This window comes from Rhopilema esculentum, chromosome 16, assembly GCF_057945365.1.
Source record: "Rhopilema esculentum isolate cy_ngs chromosome 16, ASM5794536v1, whole genome shotgun sequence".
NCBI classification, from domain to species: domain Eukaryota; kingdom Metazoa; phylum Cnidaria; class Scyphozoa; order Rhizostomeae; family Rhizostomatidae; genus Rhopilema; species Rhopilema esculentum.
This window is the reverse complement of record NC_142830.1, coordinates 4,150,994-4,168,448: the sequence shown is the minus strand read 5'-3', so window position 1 is coordinate 4,168,448 and position 17,455 is coordinate 4,150,994. Positions and strand designations below refer to the sequence as shown.

The 17,455-nt window shown below is 36.4% G+C and overlaps 3 protein-coding genes across 3 annotated transcripts; 1 reads left to right on the top strand and 2 right to left on the bottom strand.

Annotated features, from left to right (window-relative positions):
- LOC135682642 (uncharacterized) lies at positions 1-9,762 on the bottom strand. The gene is made up of 9 exons (XM_065197614.2): positions 7,775-9,762; positions 7,306-7,476; positions 6,511-6,700; positions 5,870-5,929; positions 3,957-4,058; positions 3,280-3,357; positions 2,739-2,855; positions 2,043-2,174; positions 1-1,737 (listed from the first exon to the last, which is right to left on the bottom strand). Exons 1-9 carry the CDS (start codon positions 9,543-9,545, stop codon positions 1,005-1,007), a joined length of 3,354 nt encoding a protein of 1,117 aa, XP_065053686.2. The 5' UTR covers positions 9,546-9,762; the 3' UTR covers positions 1-1,004.
- Positions 9,763-11,408: 1,646 nt separating this feature from the next.
- LOC135682669 (uncharacterized) lies at positions 11,409-17,020 on the top strand. Its single transcript, XM_065197654.1, has 3 exons — positions 11,409-11,564; positions 13,715-13,836; positions 15,254-17,020. Exons 1-3 carry the CDS (start codon positions 11,475-11,477, stop codon positions 15,762-15,764), a joined length of 723 nt encoding a protein of 240 aa, XP_065053726.1. The 5' UTR covers positions 11,409-11,474; the 3' UTR covers positions 15,765-17,020.
- On the bottom strand, positions 15,383-17,386 carry LOC148958224 (uncharacterized). Its single transcript, XM_089113290.1, has 2 exons — positions 17,208-17,386; positions 15,383-16,530 (listed from the first exon to the last, which is right to left on the bottom strand). The coding sequence occupies exons 1-2, from the start codon at positions 17,230-17,232 to the stop codon at positions 16,067-16,069; spliced, it is 489 nt and encodes a 162-aa protein (XP_088969416.1). The 5' UTR covers positions 17,233-17,386; the 3' UTR covers positions 15,383-16,066.
- Positions 17,387-17,455: the final 69 nt, after the last annotated feature.

The following is a 17,455-nucleotide window of genomic DNA, read 5'->3' as shown; positions in this document are numbered from 1 at the left end:
GACAACGCATATAAATTTAATATTAAAATCTAAATCTACTAGTTACAAACTGCTGTGAGAATTGAAGTGAACTCTTTTAGAACAAATGCCTAGTTCCTGGCATTTTAATTGGGTATGCCAGATAGAGCATCTTTAGAACTTTGGAACAAAATCTTAAATAGATTTTGTTTTCAATCATACCAGGTTTTACTACTTTGGTGAGACAAATAACTTCGAGCCCAGTTCATGGGTAATTAGGTTAACCTGGTTATGGATTGCCCTAGTTCTTGTCTTTATGGATTACCACGGATTTCACAGGTTGTTTTACATCAAATGACTTGTCTCAGGGCTTGGGGTTGCAGTTTAAGTTAGTTGAATTTGCCCTTGGTGGATTACAAAGGTTTAGATATTGGGCTCTTTTGTAATTCTACGAGAATCAAAGTCGCAAGTTCACTACCTGCGAGGGAGGTTTCTTGCAACAACGACTAAACCAAGCAACCGACCGAAGGATGGGCCTTTTATCATCTGATAAATGAGGTACGAACATTCAATTTTGTCTAGCAAACTTCGCTTTACAGGACTTTGGGATCCAGTAAGACCATTTTCAGCATCTCTGTCAAGGACCTCTGGTTACTGATGCCAATCAAAAGGAATCGTCGTCATTATGGGGGCTAGTCTGGGCTTATCGTGACGTCACAACACAAATTTTCACGTCAAGGCTGACATACAAATTTATGACGTTTTAGGTCGTGTAAACGAGGTCTATGTTTACGACTAACCCGAAAACAATAGATTATCTAGCTTCTCATCAATGATAAAAATAGTACCCGTTGATATAACGGTGTTTCGATAGCTCAAATTCGGTTTCCAATCTCTGAAAATGAAACAACAGAAATCGAGCAACAAAAGGAATGTATCAAGTATATGACATCTAAGATATATTCAAAAGGTACTAAATACACTTTAAGAAGCGAACAAATTTAACGAGACGCTATCGAATTCTGTTGAATGAATTTAAACAAAGGCTATCGCTTCGTTGAAACTTGATGAGCAAAATTGTGCGATTGCTTGGAACTACCAGTATCCCTGTAAGCTGAGTCCTTCTCCGACAGTTTACTTTGCGACGTTAACGCTTTGTAACTATAGTTCGACGATTTCCCCTGTTGCCGTCGCTCCGTTTCGGGATTAGCTGGCGATAATTGTTCGTAATGTGATTGCGATGACCTTCGGGACGAGTTTGATTTGGTAGCCGAATGATGCTTAGATACACTAGCATTGTTTGCTTGCGGTTCGTCTACTCGTACATTCGACCCATAGCTGTTATTTCCCGTTTGTTCACTCGGTGCAAAATAAGACGAGGGAGCAGCTGACATAAAACCCCCCGTTGACTGATATACTGGCCCGGTCTGAAAGTTTACTTGTGGCATGAAATTACTGGAGACCCCTAAGTCCTGAGTTTGGGGCATACCTCCAGAAGCCTGTTCGTAACCCAAAGAGGCTTTGGTAGAACCAATAAAGGAACCTGTCATAAAACCAGATCCCATGCCAGTGGGTATGTTTTGGGGCACGGTAACTCCCCGTTCCTTTTCTGACGTAACAAATGTAGGAAGCGGAGGGGGTGGCGGTAACGAGGACCCCTGACTGTTGGGTGCCTGTTGTTGTGCAGTCTCGTTGCTTCGTTGGCTGTGTTCGCTTTGCCGGGCCAAACGCTTTCTCTCCTTGCACCACATTTCATGGCAATCTTGAAATTGCGGAAGTCTAAAGAAAGTTTAAATCAATTATTATCTCCCTTTGAGTAGAGGTGCAATGTACAGTGTAATAAACAAGGGCAAACAAAATTAATTACATTCTTAGAGCTGCATTAGTGAGCGAACTCAACAGTCAAAAAACAGAAACGTAAAAGATCAGATAAAATATGACCTCATGAATCAACTATAGAACAGGTACAAACGGATGGCTTCAAACACAGGCGCTTTGATGAATTTTTCGTTTAACTTCAAATGGAGAAAAAAATCAAATATGAGACAACAGTGAATTATCCATAGGTGTAAAAATACTCTTACCCCGTAATGTTTATTTTGTCAGGTTTAACATCAGCCAGAAACGGATGCTGTAAAGCACCTTCAGCGCTTATTCTTTTACAAGGATCCATTGCAAGCATGAGATCAAGCAAATCCAGAGCGTGCTTCGGCAGTCTGCGTAGAAAAGATATATTCACCAATTTATAGCAAGAGCAAGCAACATCATGCTATCAAATATTCTCATCTCTTTTAAAATCTAGAGAGTAAGTGTCGTCCCCAAAGAGAGTTGAATAAAATGAGATCCCCTAAGGAAAAGCGCATTCTTGGGGTTAAGGTAGATGCAGCATGCTATACGGTGATCTTCGCTTTGAATAGCTAAATTTGACTCTTTCCAAGTTTAACGGTGGGTGAGGGAAAAGGTAGTGACCAACAGACGATATTTTTAAGGATAATATAATAAGAAAATATCGGGGTATTATATCAATGCCAAATTTAGCGTTTTGACTGTATTTTGGATTTAATGTTGAAATTTTGGGGCAAAGTGGGGCAAAGTTTCATCCGGAGGATTTGGTCGAGGAACTTTTTGACATCCGGAGGAGGGTCGAGGAACTTTTGAACTCTGCTTTCACGATTTCAGGGAAATTCAAAATTTAAATTTTAAGCAAGAAATCAACAAATTATAAACAAGTCATGCATGTGTCGATTAAATATAAAAATATACAAAGCAAAGTCACTTACTCATAATACTCTTCCCTTAGTCTTCTCTTGAATTGCTTTTTTGGTTTAAAAGTATGAAACAACGGTAGATGTATAACATCTGGCCAGATTGCTGGAGTTGGACTCCCGCATATTTTACTAAAATAAGAAAGGTATAAATTTTCGACACTTAAAGGTAATAGTATCAAAATTGTTAAAATGGCATCGTGACATTTCAAGTGACAAGAAATAAAGACATCCATCTTCTGACTCTATACCGGCTGTGTAAGCCTTGTTTTTAATTAAAAAACCCGAAGAAACGCCCGTTGTTTCTTACCCATCCCCCCCACCCCACTCCAATTGAGAAACTACCACTTAACAGGAACGATCAAGTTCATTAAAGTTTTCCAAATAAACCCACGTTTTGATTCCAGAATGTTAAAAGCAATGCACATGCCCAGAGGATAGAAAACAATTGTTATTTTAGACCAATACTTTTCAGGCAAGAACTATGAAGTAATAACGAGTTGCAAAGTTCCATAACCATTTAAAAACAAAAACAGGTGGAAGAGGACGAGCATACCTTATTAATTCTAATTGTTGCATTTCCTGATTGGCTTGAAATAACGGCTTCCGTCGAAAAAGCTCCCCAAGGATACATCTGTAGTAACGAAAAACAGTTTAAGTATTGACATCTTAATGTTGACATCCAAGTATTGAGCAAGAAGGGGGCCTAGCACATTGGCAAGGCTATTCAAGTAAACGTTCTTTCTGGCAGAATTTGTATTGTTACCTGTTTAAACAAAGTGATAAGCATATACTCTAATTAGATACATTGTTACCGCTATTTTGCAGGTTCTGTCGTTTCAAGGAAAGTGGGGGGGGGGGCATTGTGGCTGACAGAACTAAAGTATTTGTTATTTCCTGTATAAACTAAATGAACGAGACAGCATAATACCTTTGGATCTTTATTCCCCTTTCTTGGGTCTAATGGATCGATTCTTACTGGGGCAAATATCCTTAACTAAACTGAAATTCGCACAAAGCTTCAATAAGTCTCTTACAGCAGGAAAGATGTCTTCGGAACAAATTATTGTTCACCTAATGGGTGGCGTCAATTGCTGGGAGGCGTGCCTTTTAACATTTAATTTCTGTTTCATTAAAATAGATTCTTATTAAGATATTTTCAAACAAGCTGGATAATTGTGAATAACAGAAATATGTTGGTCTAGATTCTAATCAAAGAATAAAAATAAATACCCGCAGCTCCAGACATCCACTGAAGGATCGTATCTCTCCTCTCCTAGAAGCAGCTCAGGAGGCCTGTACCACAGCGTAATCACTCGGTTTGTGTATGGTCGACTTCATGAGAAAAAGACGCAGAAATCAGTTAGGGTTTTATTGTTAAAACATGCTTCCTAATCGTAATATTGATATATCCGCCAAAATAAAGCATTCTCAACTAAAACAAAGGCATTTCTTAGATAATAAAAACAATACTGATAAATATATGTTTGAAGATGGCACGAAGTAGCAGAAACATAGCATAGTGAAGTACTTTTTTCTGACACTCTTCAAAGTATAAACGTCGAACAATGGCCAAATGAAAGCGAAATATTTATATCCAGATGCCTGGAAAGTGTCATACAAGAAGTTCTCCTGTACGATGTGTTTAAGCTGTTTCATGCTATCTTCAAATCTGGCAGTACCAACAATGTATCCAAAAAATATATAGATATATACCCGTTTGGTTTACAGAACAGGACGGTTCTAACAAACTTCTTCAAGTTCTCAAACTTATGCCATCACCAGATGACTTTACAACAAATATGATTGATTAAGATGAACGAGTAAAGAAAATTTCATATGACATTGAGGTTTAATGCGATATTTGGAAGAAACGTAACTGCAAGAGCAAATAGGATCTTTGATAGTTGCCATGTTTTTATGCTTAATAAGACCACACAATAAACAGGAAAGCCTAAATATAATGTTTGACAAAGAAGAAAGAATCGTTTTTATTTCATGATTATGTGAAGCTAAGATGCCCATCTTCATCACCATTTTAAATTGTGTTTTTGGATGGCAGTCTTGCAGGAGTATAATTTGCAGAAGGAAAATATTAATTCAAAAGAAAAAAAAGTGGTTTCAGGCATAAATTTTGAAGTAAGGAAAAATTCAAATCAAATTCTATGCTTATTTCAAAGGGCTGAGTCACGCAGAACATCCTGCATAGCAAATTGTTCCAAGCTTCCAATTTTTTGTATGTTTTAGGAAAGAAAAGAAATAATAAATGCTCTTTCTTCAGCCTTATCACCATATTTCTTTGGATAAAGGATGGCGATGCCAAAAAACAAAGGCCACTTTTACAGCTAGGATAGAGCAAACCACAAAGAGCAGGTAAAAGAAATTGGCCAAAATGACGCAAAAACCTAAGCTATTAGTGGAAACTTAATTTAAAGTTTGCACTTGGAACAAAAATGTTTTGTCAAGTGTCTTATTCCGTTTAAGTTCACCAAGACAAACAAAATATTTTCCCATTTGATTGAATGAAACTTCATTTCCTTGGCCTAGACCAATTGCTATACACATTTCCTATTGATAATCGATACAAATATGGAAATATAATAATTGTCCACTCAATGTTCAGTATATACAGTTTATCAATTTTATTGAAACACAGAGGCACCATCTGCCATCATTCCAATGTGTAAATTAGCTAAAAACGCACAATGTCCCATGTCTTTGGTTTGTTTACAAAACAGCCCTTTAAGCCCCTTTAAGGCAATCATTTTTTGCCCAAATTCTACAACCTTTACAGTTCAATAAAATAGAACTTCTAGCTCTAAATCTGAAGCCAGAATAAATCATATAGCATCAATGCCTTACCAATGGATTCTGATAACAATAAGGGCTTGAGTGCATCCAAAAATATTCTTTCAAAATGTTTAGTTCCAAAGCTAATTGATCCCCAGACAAAGATGCCATCACATATCTAGAAACCTTGGGTCTCATGTTTTAAGCACAACCTTAATCAAGCTCATTCAGTTATGCTAGCATTCTTAGAAAGGCATATTTGCATCTCAGTTTACAATTAAAGGGTTTGCTTAATAACCATTATAAAAAACTAGCTGGTAAACAAAACATTTTATTTTCTTTGCTTTTACACTTACCCTTCATTTTCTTTTTCAAATAACCTTGCAAGACCAAAGTCACCAAGTTTCACTTCACCTCTACAGGAAAAATATGACTGTGAGCAAAGATAATAACTTGGTCCCTTAACCTTCGTCAAGTACCAGTTCTTGCTTAGAAAATCAACAAGTCATAGCAACAAAATATTGCAAAAACAAAGTAAAATGTTGGAGAAGGACTTGGCTTTCAGGAATACTTGAAGTTCAAAGCAACAACGCAATGTTGCCAATCAAGAAAAAAGACAAGGGCTAGCTTACATAAATTGACTTAAATTAAACCTTCAACTATGCTACATCCATTGATAAATAAATATTTATTTACTATTTTGATCTAGCACTAATAATTTACTTTAAAGCTTTGTTTTAAAAGAATAAATTATGAAACGTTTTTCAAAGCTTATCTATCAATTTTTGTGCTTTCTTAAACAACAAATACTGCAAGGGCTAGATTATTAAAAAGGAGACATTGTGTGCCTACATATTGAGCTTAATTTCTCTGGATGTCACTATTAAATAGCATTGTTATTTTATTACTTCAAGTTCAATCAAAAAGTGTAGCTATATTCTCTGGAACCTTATTTTAGAGTGAAGAAAAAAAAAGGAATATTCATGTTAAACCTTACCTGTTATTCATAAGGATATTTGAGCCCTTGATATCTCTATGTAAAAAATTCTTTTTATGACAGTAATTCAAGCCCTCCATGATTTGCCTGAACATTGACTTTATGTGTTCTTCCGTGAAAGCCACCAGACCAGAATCAAGTAGGCCCATCAAATCATGTTCCATGTATTCAAAAACAAGGTAGAATGCACCTGAACCAAAAGAAAAAAATCTGCTGTAGATACATATACAAGACTGAATAAAGATAAGATTTTATAAGTCTGAATCAGTGGTGTACAATCTGATAAAAGAATTATATTCAAATGTCGCTAACAATATTGGCTTTCTTTACCAAGTATATATTTTCTAATCTCTCTATACATATATAAAAAGAGAGTGGCTTGTTTTAGATTTTGGTATTTTTCTCAAAGGTTAACATAAAAGGAACATAAATTTCTTAGTTAAAATCTGACAAAATTAATAATATGCCAAAGCTTGTATTCTTCTTTGCTTTTTGGTCCTCAGCCAAAGATGCAATACTACATAGCTATTGTAGCTGAGTATGAGTTAGAATAAGCTTTGTAGGGAGTGATAGTAAGCTGCCAATGGCTCCCTCAAATAAGGGCCTATGGGGGCTTATTCGAAGGGGGGCCTATTTGCAAAACTGAAATTTTAGGTTGGGGGGAGGGCTTATACAGAGGTGCAGGCTAAATCAAAGATTTTGTTTGGTTTTTGACCTTGTTTGGTAAACAACATGAATGAAAAGGGCTGATAAGCTTTTTGCACATTATAAACAAAATTTAAGTAATTTACTCACCCTTATCTTTACGAAAGTCCAGAGCATTAGGCTTATCTGTAACAACTTCCTTCAGAATGACTATATTTGAGTGATTTAGCTGTCTTAGAATCTTGATCTCTCTAACAGCAGTAATGGGAAAACCCTCTTTTTCTTTGTCTGTCCGGACTTTTTTCAAAGCAACCATGTCACCTGAAAAAATGAAAAAAGAAGATTAATTCCTAGCTTTAATACTTTTACTTCAATAAAGAAATGCTGTTCTATAGAAACAAGAAAACATATTGAAGCACACAGGTGCTGTCGAAATAAAACTTGATAACATCAATTTGATAACAACAATATATTTCTACTTAAAATATTGACAAATATTTTTCTATTGAATGTGTCCAATATATTATCTAGCCCAATAGGTAACAAGTGCAAGCATTTGACCAATTTTGAACCAAGCTATAAATGTTAAGTTTGATATAAAACTTGATAAATTTCATACCAGTAAGCTTATCTCTTGCTTTATACACTTGACCAAATGTTCCTTCACCAGTCTGTTTGAGTATATCAAAGACATCAACACATCTTTCACCCCACTCAGTTGCAGACTGTGGTTTGATGACAACTTGATCTAAATTCTTCTTTGTAGTGACATCTACTACATTTTCCTTGCTTACAACTGCATTATTTTTATCATATGCTTCCAATACCTTGCTTGGTGTCCTAGAATTAGGTGAACCAGCCGACTCTTCTGATTCACTTGGGCTGCTACCTGATCCAGGTATTACTGGTGGCAATGGCAATGGTGCTGAAGAGACTGGTGGTGGGGGTTCACTAGGCATTGGGGGTGGTGCTGGGGCTGGTGGTGGTGGAGGAGGCACATCTGCAGGTGGAGGGGGTGGTGATGGTGGTTTAGGTGATTTTGGTAGTGGAGGTGGAACAGCATTTTTCTCCTTTGAGCTGTCTACCTCATCTTGCACAGGTGTGACTGGAGATGCTGCAAGTTTTTGCTGAACAGTTTTTGATTTATTAGTTCTAGACTCTTCCTTCTCTGCATGAAATTGTTGATGCTTTTCTGTATGTTTATTTTTATCGCCATATTTCTTTCCATGTGCATCCTCCTTTGTAGTTTTAGTGTCTTTTGATTCCTTATGATAAGACTTTTCATGATTCGAATCTTTAGCCTTTTTAATAGGTGACTGCTTTCTTTTGCTATGAGAAGAACTTTCATTCCTTTGTTTTTGCCCTTTACTATAATGTGACAGTGAGGTATTCCTGTTTGAGTCATGTTTACTACTTCCATGCTTTGGTGAAACTGATCGTCTTCGGTTCCTGTAATCCACGCCTCCACGGTATGGAGAATACCTAGGAGAAGCTCTCTGAGGTGATGGTGACCTTTTGTGATATGGTGAATGATAGTTTCTTCGTTTTGACTGGTAGTAATTATCATATGATGGGGATCTGCGATTCTTTGTTGGTGAGTATCCATAGGGAGAGTATGACCTCCTGTATCCATGAGGGGAGTATTCACGATATGGAGACCATGCTCCTTGTGCATTGCTATACCTTTGGTAAGTCCTGTCTCTATATGGTGACCGCCTGGGACTGTCCGGACTTTTATATTGTTGGTATTGTGGATACTTCCTTTTTCTGTTACCTTTCTGAAACATCTCTGGGGATGGTGAATGATCCCATCCAGGACCTGGTGACCGTCCCCTATAGGGCGAGCCTCCTCTAAACTCTTCATCATACCTTTGCTCAACATAATCAGCGGTAGGTGAATGATATACTTTTGGTTTCGTGTGACCCTTCTCCTTTTCTCTTGAAGTTTTGAACTTTTTAGAATCACGAGGGACGTCGTGGTTCGGCGATTGCGGACTGTCGAAATAGTCACCAGCAACATTGTGGCTCTTTCTTCTCTCCGCTTTACCTTCCTTTTTACGATCCTTGTTTTTCTTCGATTGTGCTTCTTCCTTAAACTCTTTGTGCTTTTTAACCTTATCCTTTTTTCTGGCCTTTTTATCTACCAAATTATTTTTCGCGATATCAACTGGGCCAGTCTCTTCCGCGGCGCTAACTTCTGATATTTCTCCCGGTGATAGCTCTCCAGACGACAAGCTCTCGTAAACTTGTAGCTGTTTAATACCACTACTTGAGTTAAGATTCTTCTGTTTGTCCTGTTTAGATGATTTTGCAGATTTCTTGTGCTTCTTCTTGTGCCCGGACTTCTTGGCTTTCTTTGACGACTTGTGGTGGCCTTCGGTACTAGGCATCTTATATTGGTTAGCATCCTCGAAATAATAAATCAACTGGGAGAATTTTCATCTTAGGACGGCAATTTATAGTTTTTCCTTTTGATTTCAAAGCAGTCCATAAAGAAAGTGGTCGAAATGAAGGCGATTAAAGGAGATTCAAATTATAAAAATTTCAGTTACGCAGCCTTGATATCTGCGCCATCTTGACATTTTGTCTGCAGAGCAAATCAAGCACGCGCAGAATCAAAACAAGGCTGCGCATTTCAACCGCTGACCTGCCAAACCGACGTCTCAAACAAGTGCTGGTACCCCACGAACCGTAGACCTTAACTTTTCTTATTAGGTAGCATTAAATTATTTTTATTGTAAAAGATCAAACTTTGAACGATTCTGATGTAATTTAGTTCTAATGTATTTAATTGTAAGTTTTATCTGATTGCTTTTTTGTCACAACGTAATTCGTAAGAGAAGCCACAAATCGTCAATAACAAAGGAATACTAAGCTCGGTAGTCTCTAGTAGATTTTACCTTAGTGTCTCTAACACATGTTTTATTTTAATTTAATTGTAATCAGTTAAAATTTAGAAAGTATATAATCAATTTTGTTGTTTAACTTTGTAAGTCTTTGTGTTGAAATGTATCTATCCGTCTACCTATCTATCTAATGAATAAAAGCGAGGTATACATTATATTGTAACTGATATCTATGTACATATCTAGCCTATCTATCTAATAATAATATTGTAACTCTAAGTTTTTCGAAATCCTCAATAAATTTCGAAGAATTTGATTCCTGGTTTAGAATGATTATGCTTATTTTTGAGGAGAATATTTCAGCGTAAAGTTAAAAGTTTACAAAACTTCAAATTTTTTTGATGCCATTTTGATTAGGGTGTTGCAATACTTTTGTCCTGGTAGTGTAGAATTTATTTATGTATTGACATATTGGAAGTAAAGAGTTTAAAAGAATGAATACCAACAATTGTTGATTTTCGTTATTGATTATTCAATTCAAGGTTTCATGCCTACTAGCTGTTTGCAATAAATTGCTACTTTTTAATGAAAGTCGCATTTTTGCATTTTTGTTTTTGATGTTTCGATCTCCAATCTATCTATTTCAATAAATCTTCCTTATCAAATTCAAAATCTCTGCATTCGATTTTCAGAGCTCTGTCCTGCATAATATATAGTCTGTTCTTCAGCTTCCTATTGTAAACCATAAACCTACAATCTTGGCAATAAATTCTGAGACACTTGAAAAAAAGAAGCTACTTAAAAGTCACCTGATCTCTTCCCCTCAAGGCAATGTTGTGATTGGATTGGTAACTAATGTAGCCATCTTAACCACACATTGACCCCGAGGGAAGAGGGTGTGGGTCACCAGCGCATATAATATGAAGATATAGCACACGAATTCCTTTCTCCTTCAAATGTCTCAGCTTTTTTAGCCTGGATTGTAGGTACTGGGGCACAGGGGCCAGATGCCCCCACTGTTCAGGAGAAGAGGTGTTGCCTATTTGCGTCTAACGGAGTTCCCCTTTTTTGGCTTTATGAGTCCATCGCCCACTTTGAATTGCTTTCTGCATTTCTGTCATGAACATCCAACAAAACTTTTGCCACGCCAGTTTCTTCCCTACTATTCCAGAAGCCGAGCATAAAGGACCAACGACTTTCAAAACTATTGGAGAACTGATAATAACCTAAAATTCCAAGCTAACTAATCGTGGTTACGCAAGGGCCTAACTAGAGAAAACATTGACACACCCTTCTTTTTAACTAGGTAAGCTTTCTTCACAAAATTATTCAGCAAAAAGCTAATAAATTAGATTATCATTGCTTCTATATCATTTTCTCAATGATTTCTATATCATTGCATTTTCTTGATTCTGCGCCAAAAGGAGGCTTCGAAGGCACAGGGGACCAAGAAATTGAAGCAAGAGGTAGGAAATGGAGGACGATGACTTCATGATCGATGAAGATTTTGATACTGAATTATCATTTCGTGATTTACGACGATTAAAAGATGTCCACTGTAAGGTAAGGAAATTTGATATTTGAACTTTTAAATGTTCTTCACTGACATATGTCACATAACATGATGATAAAATACGCCCTACCCACTTGGTCAATTTGTAAGTTTTTAGGGCCTAATATAGCAGAGGTAGGTTTATTCGAAACCGTTTCAGAATAATCAGTGGATCTAAGTCAACGTAAGTATAGTATACCATGTTTCTTAGATAAAAATGTTTCAATACGTTTTGGATGATCAGATAGGAAACTCCTCAACAATAAACGAAATAAACTGATCCTAAAAGACACCGAGGAACAAACTTGTTACTAAATACATATAGAGAGGGGTCAGTGAGACAAGGGAGGCACTAAGCCAGAAATAGTCTGCAACTTGATCTAAACTTAGAATCTTACCTTTAATTCCAGGAAGTGGGCTTGCTAGGTGCACCAGCCCTTATACTGCCTGGAGAGTACCGATTTTTAAGGTCGGTGTCACCACTGGGAAAGATTTTTCTGACTGATGCACCAGCCCATAAGATGGAAAGGTCTTCTGGAAAAGAATGACAGCCAGATTGAAGGAAGAAAAGGTAGTAAGAATCAGTGGGTGGGTGGGAGGGAATATTCAATTTTAATTGCTCCTAAAAGCCAAACAACCGTTTGTGGCAAGCTTAGAGCCAAGAGGGAGCCTAACAAGAGAGCACAAGTTAGAACACCTACCAACAAAGTTCTGGATGCCAGGGCCCAGTCTCCTTTAGCCACTGCATTGTTACGAGGCTGAGGTGCCTTTTTTGTGGGGGGATTAACTCTGTTTAAACAGTGTTCTAAACAACATTTATTATAAATACAAATTTCTTAAAAGTATGTGATTTCAGGGGCGCAATCAAGGGTGTGAACTTACCCGCAGAAGAGACAAAGTTTCCAGTCTGGCTTGGCATTTATTACACCTTTATTGATTTAATCAAAAATTATTAATGCCAAGTACTCTAAAATAAGGTAGAATGTTGAAATAAGCAGGGCGATCAATTAACAAAAAGGGTGGAGTAAACTTAGGAAGTCTATATCGTTTACTCCTTAGCTATCTTGGGTCGAAAAAAGCTAGGAGGACGCCACCGAGAGGCAGACTCCACCCCTAATGGCAAATAATCTCTTTGGTTGACTTGCTGAATGTTTTCTGCTCAACATCGCTTTTTCCAACCCCTTCCCCCCAAATCTGACCACACTGGCTACCCTACTGTTCTCACTGTGTTTCGTCATTGGTTTCAAAGGATTCCACCTCTGTCTTTTTTAACTCAACTGTACTATTTCTTTCATTCGTTCAAGGTATTTGCACTTTTCACCCAAATTTTAAACTCTACCGGAAGCACAATTTCGAGACCAACCTTTTCTTTTGGAGATCTTTCCGAATCTTATACTTATATTCACACTAATAACTTTAATTATACTCTATTTAAAAACTTCCATGCCTAGAGATGTAGAGTAGAGACTCATTAAAAGCATCTCTTTTGACTCCACCCTTGCATTAACTAAGGACATATACCGCTTTAATTTGGTTTTTCCTGACATGAGGTTCCGTGTGAAGATGTCTCCGGGGTTAAGCCAAAGTCTCGGGGATTAAGCCAAATGGGTGCTCAAGCCTCCATGTCTCCACGTATTTGGTACCCCTATAGGATTGAATATAAAGCAACCTGTATGGGTTTGTCACTTAATATTTTGGTAATATGTTGCTATTTTTGTGTTAAAAATCAACAACAAAACTTTGTCACGACAAAATTCTGAAAAGTTGTCTGAAATTTTTTTCGACGAAGTTTATACACTGAAAATTTATCTGACAAAATTTTTTGTTGCATATATATATTTACGGTGCTTTCAAGTTATCATTCTGCGGGGCACGTGCTACAGGGAAATTAAGATTCAAATCAGCTCAAATTATGTTTAGATAGATAAATCTGTATATTAGAACAAATACATTAAAAGAAAGTCCACAAGTAAAACAGCGTCAGCAAATTTTAGCCACAATTGGGGCTAGAGAAAGTAAGATGTGGGCCCTGTTTTGTTAGTGGGATATGATTTTACAGCTGTTTAATTTGTTCCTACAACACATTCCTTTGAACTTTTCTTTTGTTAAGTTGTTGACATTTATTACACATGACTACAAATAATAAAATTATTCATTTCAGGCAGGCTACAGGGATGGATTGAATGATGGCCAAGAAAGTACATTACAAAATGGATTCAACAGAGGCTTCTCTGATGCTGCTATTAGATACAAGATGAGTTCAAAACTCAGGGGATCACTCAGGTAAAAATCATATTCCCAGGAAAGCATCAATTTCTGCAAGTATTACTATCATTAAACTTTTTCATTTTCTCCTTCATTTATTATCATCACTAGGGACATTATCTGAGCTGTACAATATGTTACTTGTACTAGAGGGTTGTGACAAAACCTGGCCTACACCATTGGCGTACCTTTTGGTGTAGGGTTGGCTTATTTGTTGGCATAGCAATGATGTATATTTGGTGTAGCAATGGCCTAGCACATGCTAATTTGGTGTAGCAATAACTTATGACCTATTAATTTGGTCGATCAATGATGTAGGCTCGGTGTATCTCTGCACCAAAAAACTTAAAGCAAGAAAAATTGCCTGTGGTGCAGAGGTGTTGATATATCCTACATCTTGCTCTGCGTTTCATGTTTGCTGCTTCGTTTTATCATCAAAGCTAGTAGTTCATACAACATATAAGAATGTTAGGCTTCTCAAACAAACAAAGAATGCTTTTTATTTTTCATTGATTGAAATTAATGAAATAATCAAAGGCTAGAGAAAAAGTTGTAATCCCTAAAAGTATGAAGAATAATGTATGCAAATGCCAGTAGAAAAGTGTGAAGAATAATGGACACATCCAAACAGGTTTTTGGACACGTTCAGCTTCAATACAACTGACATAGCAAGATTGGCGATCTTTCAACGTTTTTACTTATCTAGGATGGCTAATGTAAAAAGAGGAATTAACTTTGTTTTAGCTTGATTGAATTTAATTAGTAGCTAAAAATCATGTCTGAATTGCTGGAAATTTGGTATAGCAACAGATGCTAATAGTACCAGATGATTGTATTTTGAAAGCTTATCTTTGTTTTTTGTTAGTGGTGCACAATAAAAACTATTACAGTATGTATGTATATCACAAGAAAACAGTGTTCCGTAGAAAGAGAGTAGCATAAATTCAATGTTCATTTTAAAACCAAGCAATGGAGATGTCATGCTAAAAATTTCCTGGCAAACAGCAACAATTTCTTGCAATAAATTTGTGCCAGCAGCGCTGCTGGACATTTTCCAGCCCTGGTCATTGCAACGCCAAATTGCTCTGTGCTAGGCCATTGCTAGGCCAAAGGTACACCATTGCTACAGGTAGGCCAACCCCATGTCAAAAGCTATGCCAAGGGCCTAGGTCACGTTTTGTTTCAACCCTGTACTATAAATGAATTTGAAGCTTATAAACCGTTTACAAACCTGTACTAGAAATGAAATTTTAGAACAATTGTACCAGGCCTATTTGATCTGACTCAATGCTATATGAGTTGAATCAAGTTTGATTAAGTGATATGATTACATATCATCTTATCATACTCAAATTCGAAGTGTTTTTTAACATTTTTGACATATATTTTTGACTAATATTGAATAAACAAAACATGAATTTATTATTTTATTTAGTGCCATGATCCTGTTCTTTGATTCAAAGAATGAAAAACTGTGTCAAGATTTGAAGATGTTCTTGAGTGACATAAAAGCCTTAGAAGATATGGAAACAGAAATTGATCATTGTACAAACAACAGGACTCGTAAAAAAGACCAAAGTAATTGCAGAAGTGAATGTGAATTGGACAGTACAAATCTAGTGGATGTAGAAATGATGATAGACAATATTTCTCTTAGCAATGACAAAAGTCCTGTACAAGTTAATGAATCCCACAATGTATCTACACATAACTGCTGTTGTGGTAATCCAGCATCTGTAAATGCCAATTCACACATACAAACAGACATTTTGAAGACTTGTAAGTGTTCTTCTGCAACTACAATAATGCAAGAAGATAGGGAAAGCAGAACAAAACTGAAGTATGCATTTGATATTGAAGAAAAATTTGAAGAACTTGAAGTAATTTTAAGGAGACATCAAATATCTAGCCGACTGATTGAAAAATTAAGGGAATATTCACTTTGAGATAGATAGATGGATTTTCTTGACCATGGAGTTCTTTTGTTGCTTTAGGTTAAAATAATGTAAATAAATTGTTGATTTAATGTCAACAAAATTTACAAAGGTATACAAACAGAATATATTTTTGAAAATGACCCTAAAACCGCTATCAACTTTTCCAATTCACTGCAAACAAACTCTTTTCAGGTTGATAAATGTCAAATTCATCTGATCTCATCTAATTTCCAAATGCTTTTCTGAAGCATACATTGGTCATATTCGAAGGTAAGGGCCAAGCCCATCATTTGCATTAACTATATGTGTGGCTAATTTGTCTTATGAATCTCACCAAGCATTTTGCATGCATCTAAAAGCTCATTATTCAGGTCCTTGTGAAATTTTTCATAAGTCAGTAACTTCTGATCAACTTGTTCCCAATGGTTTTTTAAATCTTTCACTTGTGCCTTGATATTTTTAAGACTAGCTTGAAAATTTAACCCAGGCTTGTCATTTCTATGCCCTTTTAATAGGGATTCTTTCTTTCTGGTACATCCTTTGACGCTATGTGATGCTTCATTGTCTAAAAGAACATTTCTTGTCTTTATAGGTGCTTGTTTTTCTTTCAGCTCAGAAATTTCTTTTCTGTCCCAATAATCGAATGGTTCTTGAGGGAGCAAATATGAGTATTCTACTCGTGTCTCGTCTAAAGAAGTAATGCCACTGTCATTGTCCTCATTATTCGCATCTTCATCAAATCCATTTTCAGTTGCTTTCTGCTTCATGAAAGGCACTAAGTTTAGAAAATAAAAATTATGAATATAACCTCAAAGAGTAGTTGCCTGATGATCACATCAAGCATGAAACTCAGAGTAGCAACTTAGAATTGTCCTGTTCTATTTACCAAAAGCCTGTAATCTCATAGAGGTTTCCTAGATATTTAATAGCTTTAGTAGTAATAGCAATAATAATTTCCCTCCAATAAGCTGTGTTGTGCTCAAATTTAATCTCTTCGTTTCATTAAATTCCTTATCATCAGGGTAGGGCCTCCATGATGTAATATAGAAACAGACATTTCATGTCTTTGGTCTCTATACCAATGGTCGGGGGTGGAGCTTCACTTGAATTTTGAAAATGTCATAATGTTGTTATGTTTCTATGTTTTTATGTGATGCATTCTGTCAGTCTGTGTTTCTTTGTTTGGGGAAATGCAAAGATTTTCAGGGGGTTCTCAATAATAGTTTTTATAATTTTATTTTTTACAAGTGTTATGTCTTTTCCACTTCATTAGTTTACATGCTACTGTAATTGACCAATTATCTTTTATATTGCATTTTAATATTTCGCCGTTGGAGTCTTATCATGAGAAAGCCTTTAACCGATAATGTTGTGGCTGTGGAGAAACATTGATATTGTTGATATACGACAATGGCATTTGGCTTTTTCCGTGTTTCAAAAAACATTTCTTACCGTGCTCATCTGGCGTCACACTCATTTTCACTGGTATCCTTGCATTTCAATCTCAAGCTTTAAAAGGATTGGTGATAATCTGCAAGATGATAATCAATATCGTCTTTCAAAACACACTCTCCGCAGTGTTGGATGACGCTGCCTCATCTCGGTTACATAGCATGTATGGACAAACCTGCTCTATATCGGCTTGAATGAAGACAGGTTGTGTGTATTCAGGCATTCTTGTATAAAACCTTGTAGCGGGT

Coding starts and splice junctions, on each gene's coding strand:
- LOC135682642 (XM_065197614.2), bottom strand. CDS start 9,545: ATGCCTAGTACCGAAGGCCACCACAAGTCGTCAAAGAAAGCCAAGAAG. Junction 2,175..2,738: donor CTAAGGGAAGAGTATTATGA/GTAAGTGACTTT, acceptor TTTTCTACGCAG/ACTGCCGAAGCACGCTCTGG. Junction 1,738..2,042: donor GACAAAATAAACATTACGGG/GTAAGAGTATTT, acceptor AACTTTCTTTAG/ACTTCCGCAATTTCAAGATT.
- LOC135682669 (XM_065197654.1), top strand. CDS start 11,475: ATGGAGGACGATGACTTCATGATCGATGAAGATTTTGATACTGAATTA. Junction 11,565..13,714: donor TAAAAGATGTCCACTGTAAG/GTAAGGAAATTT, acceptor TATTCATTTCAG/GCAGGCTACAGGGATGGATT. Junction 13,837..15,253: donor AAACTCAGGGGATCACTCAG/GTAAAAATCATA, acceptor TATTTTATTTAG/TGCCATGATCCTGTTCTTTG.
- LOC148958224 (XM_089113290.1), bottom strand. CDS start 17,232: ATGAGTGTGACGCCAGATGAGCACG. Junction 16,531..17,207: donor TGTGACGCCAGATGAGCACG/GTAAGAAATGTT, acceptor TTCTAAACTTAG/TGCCTTTCATGAAGCAGAAA.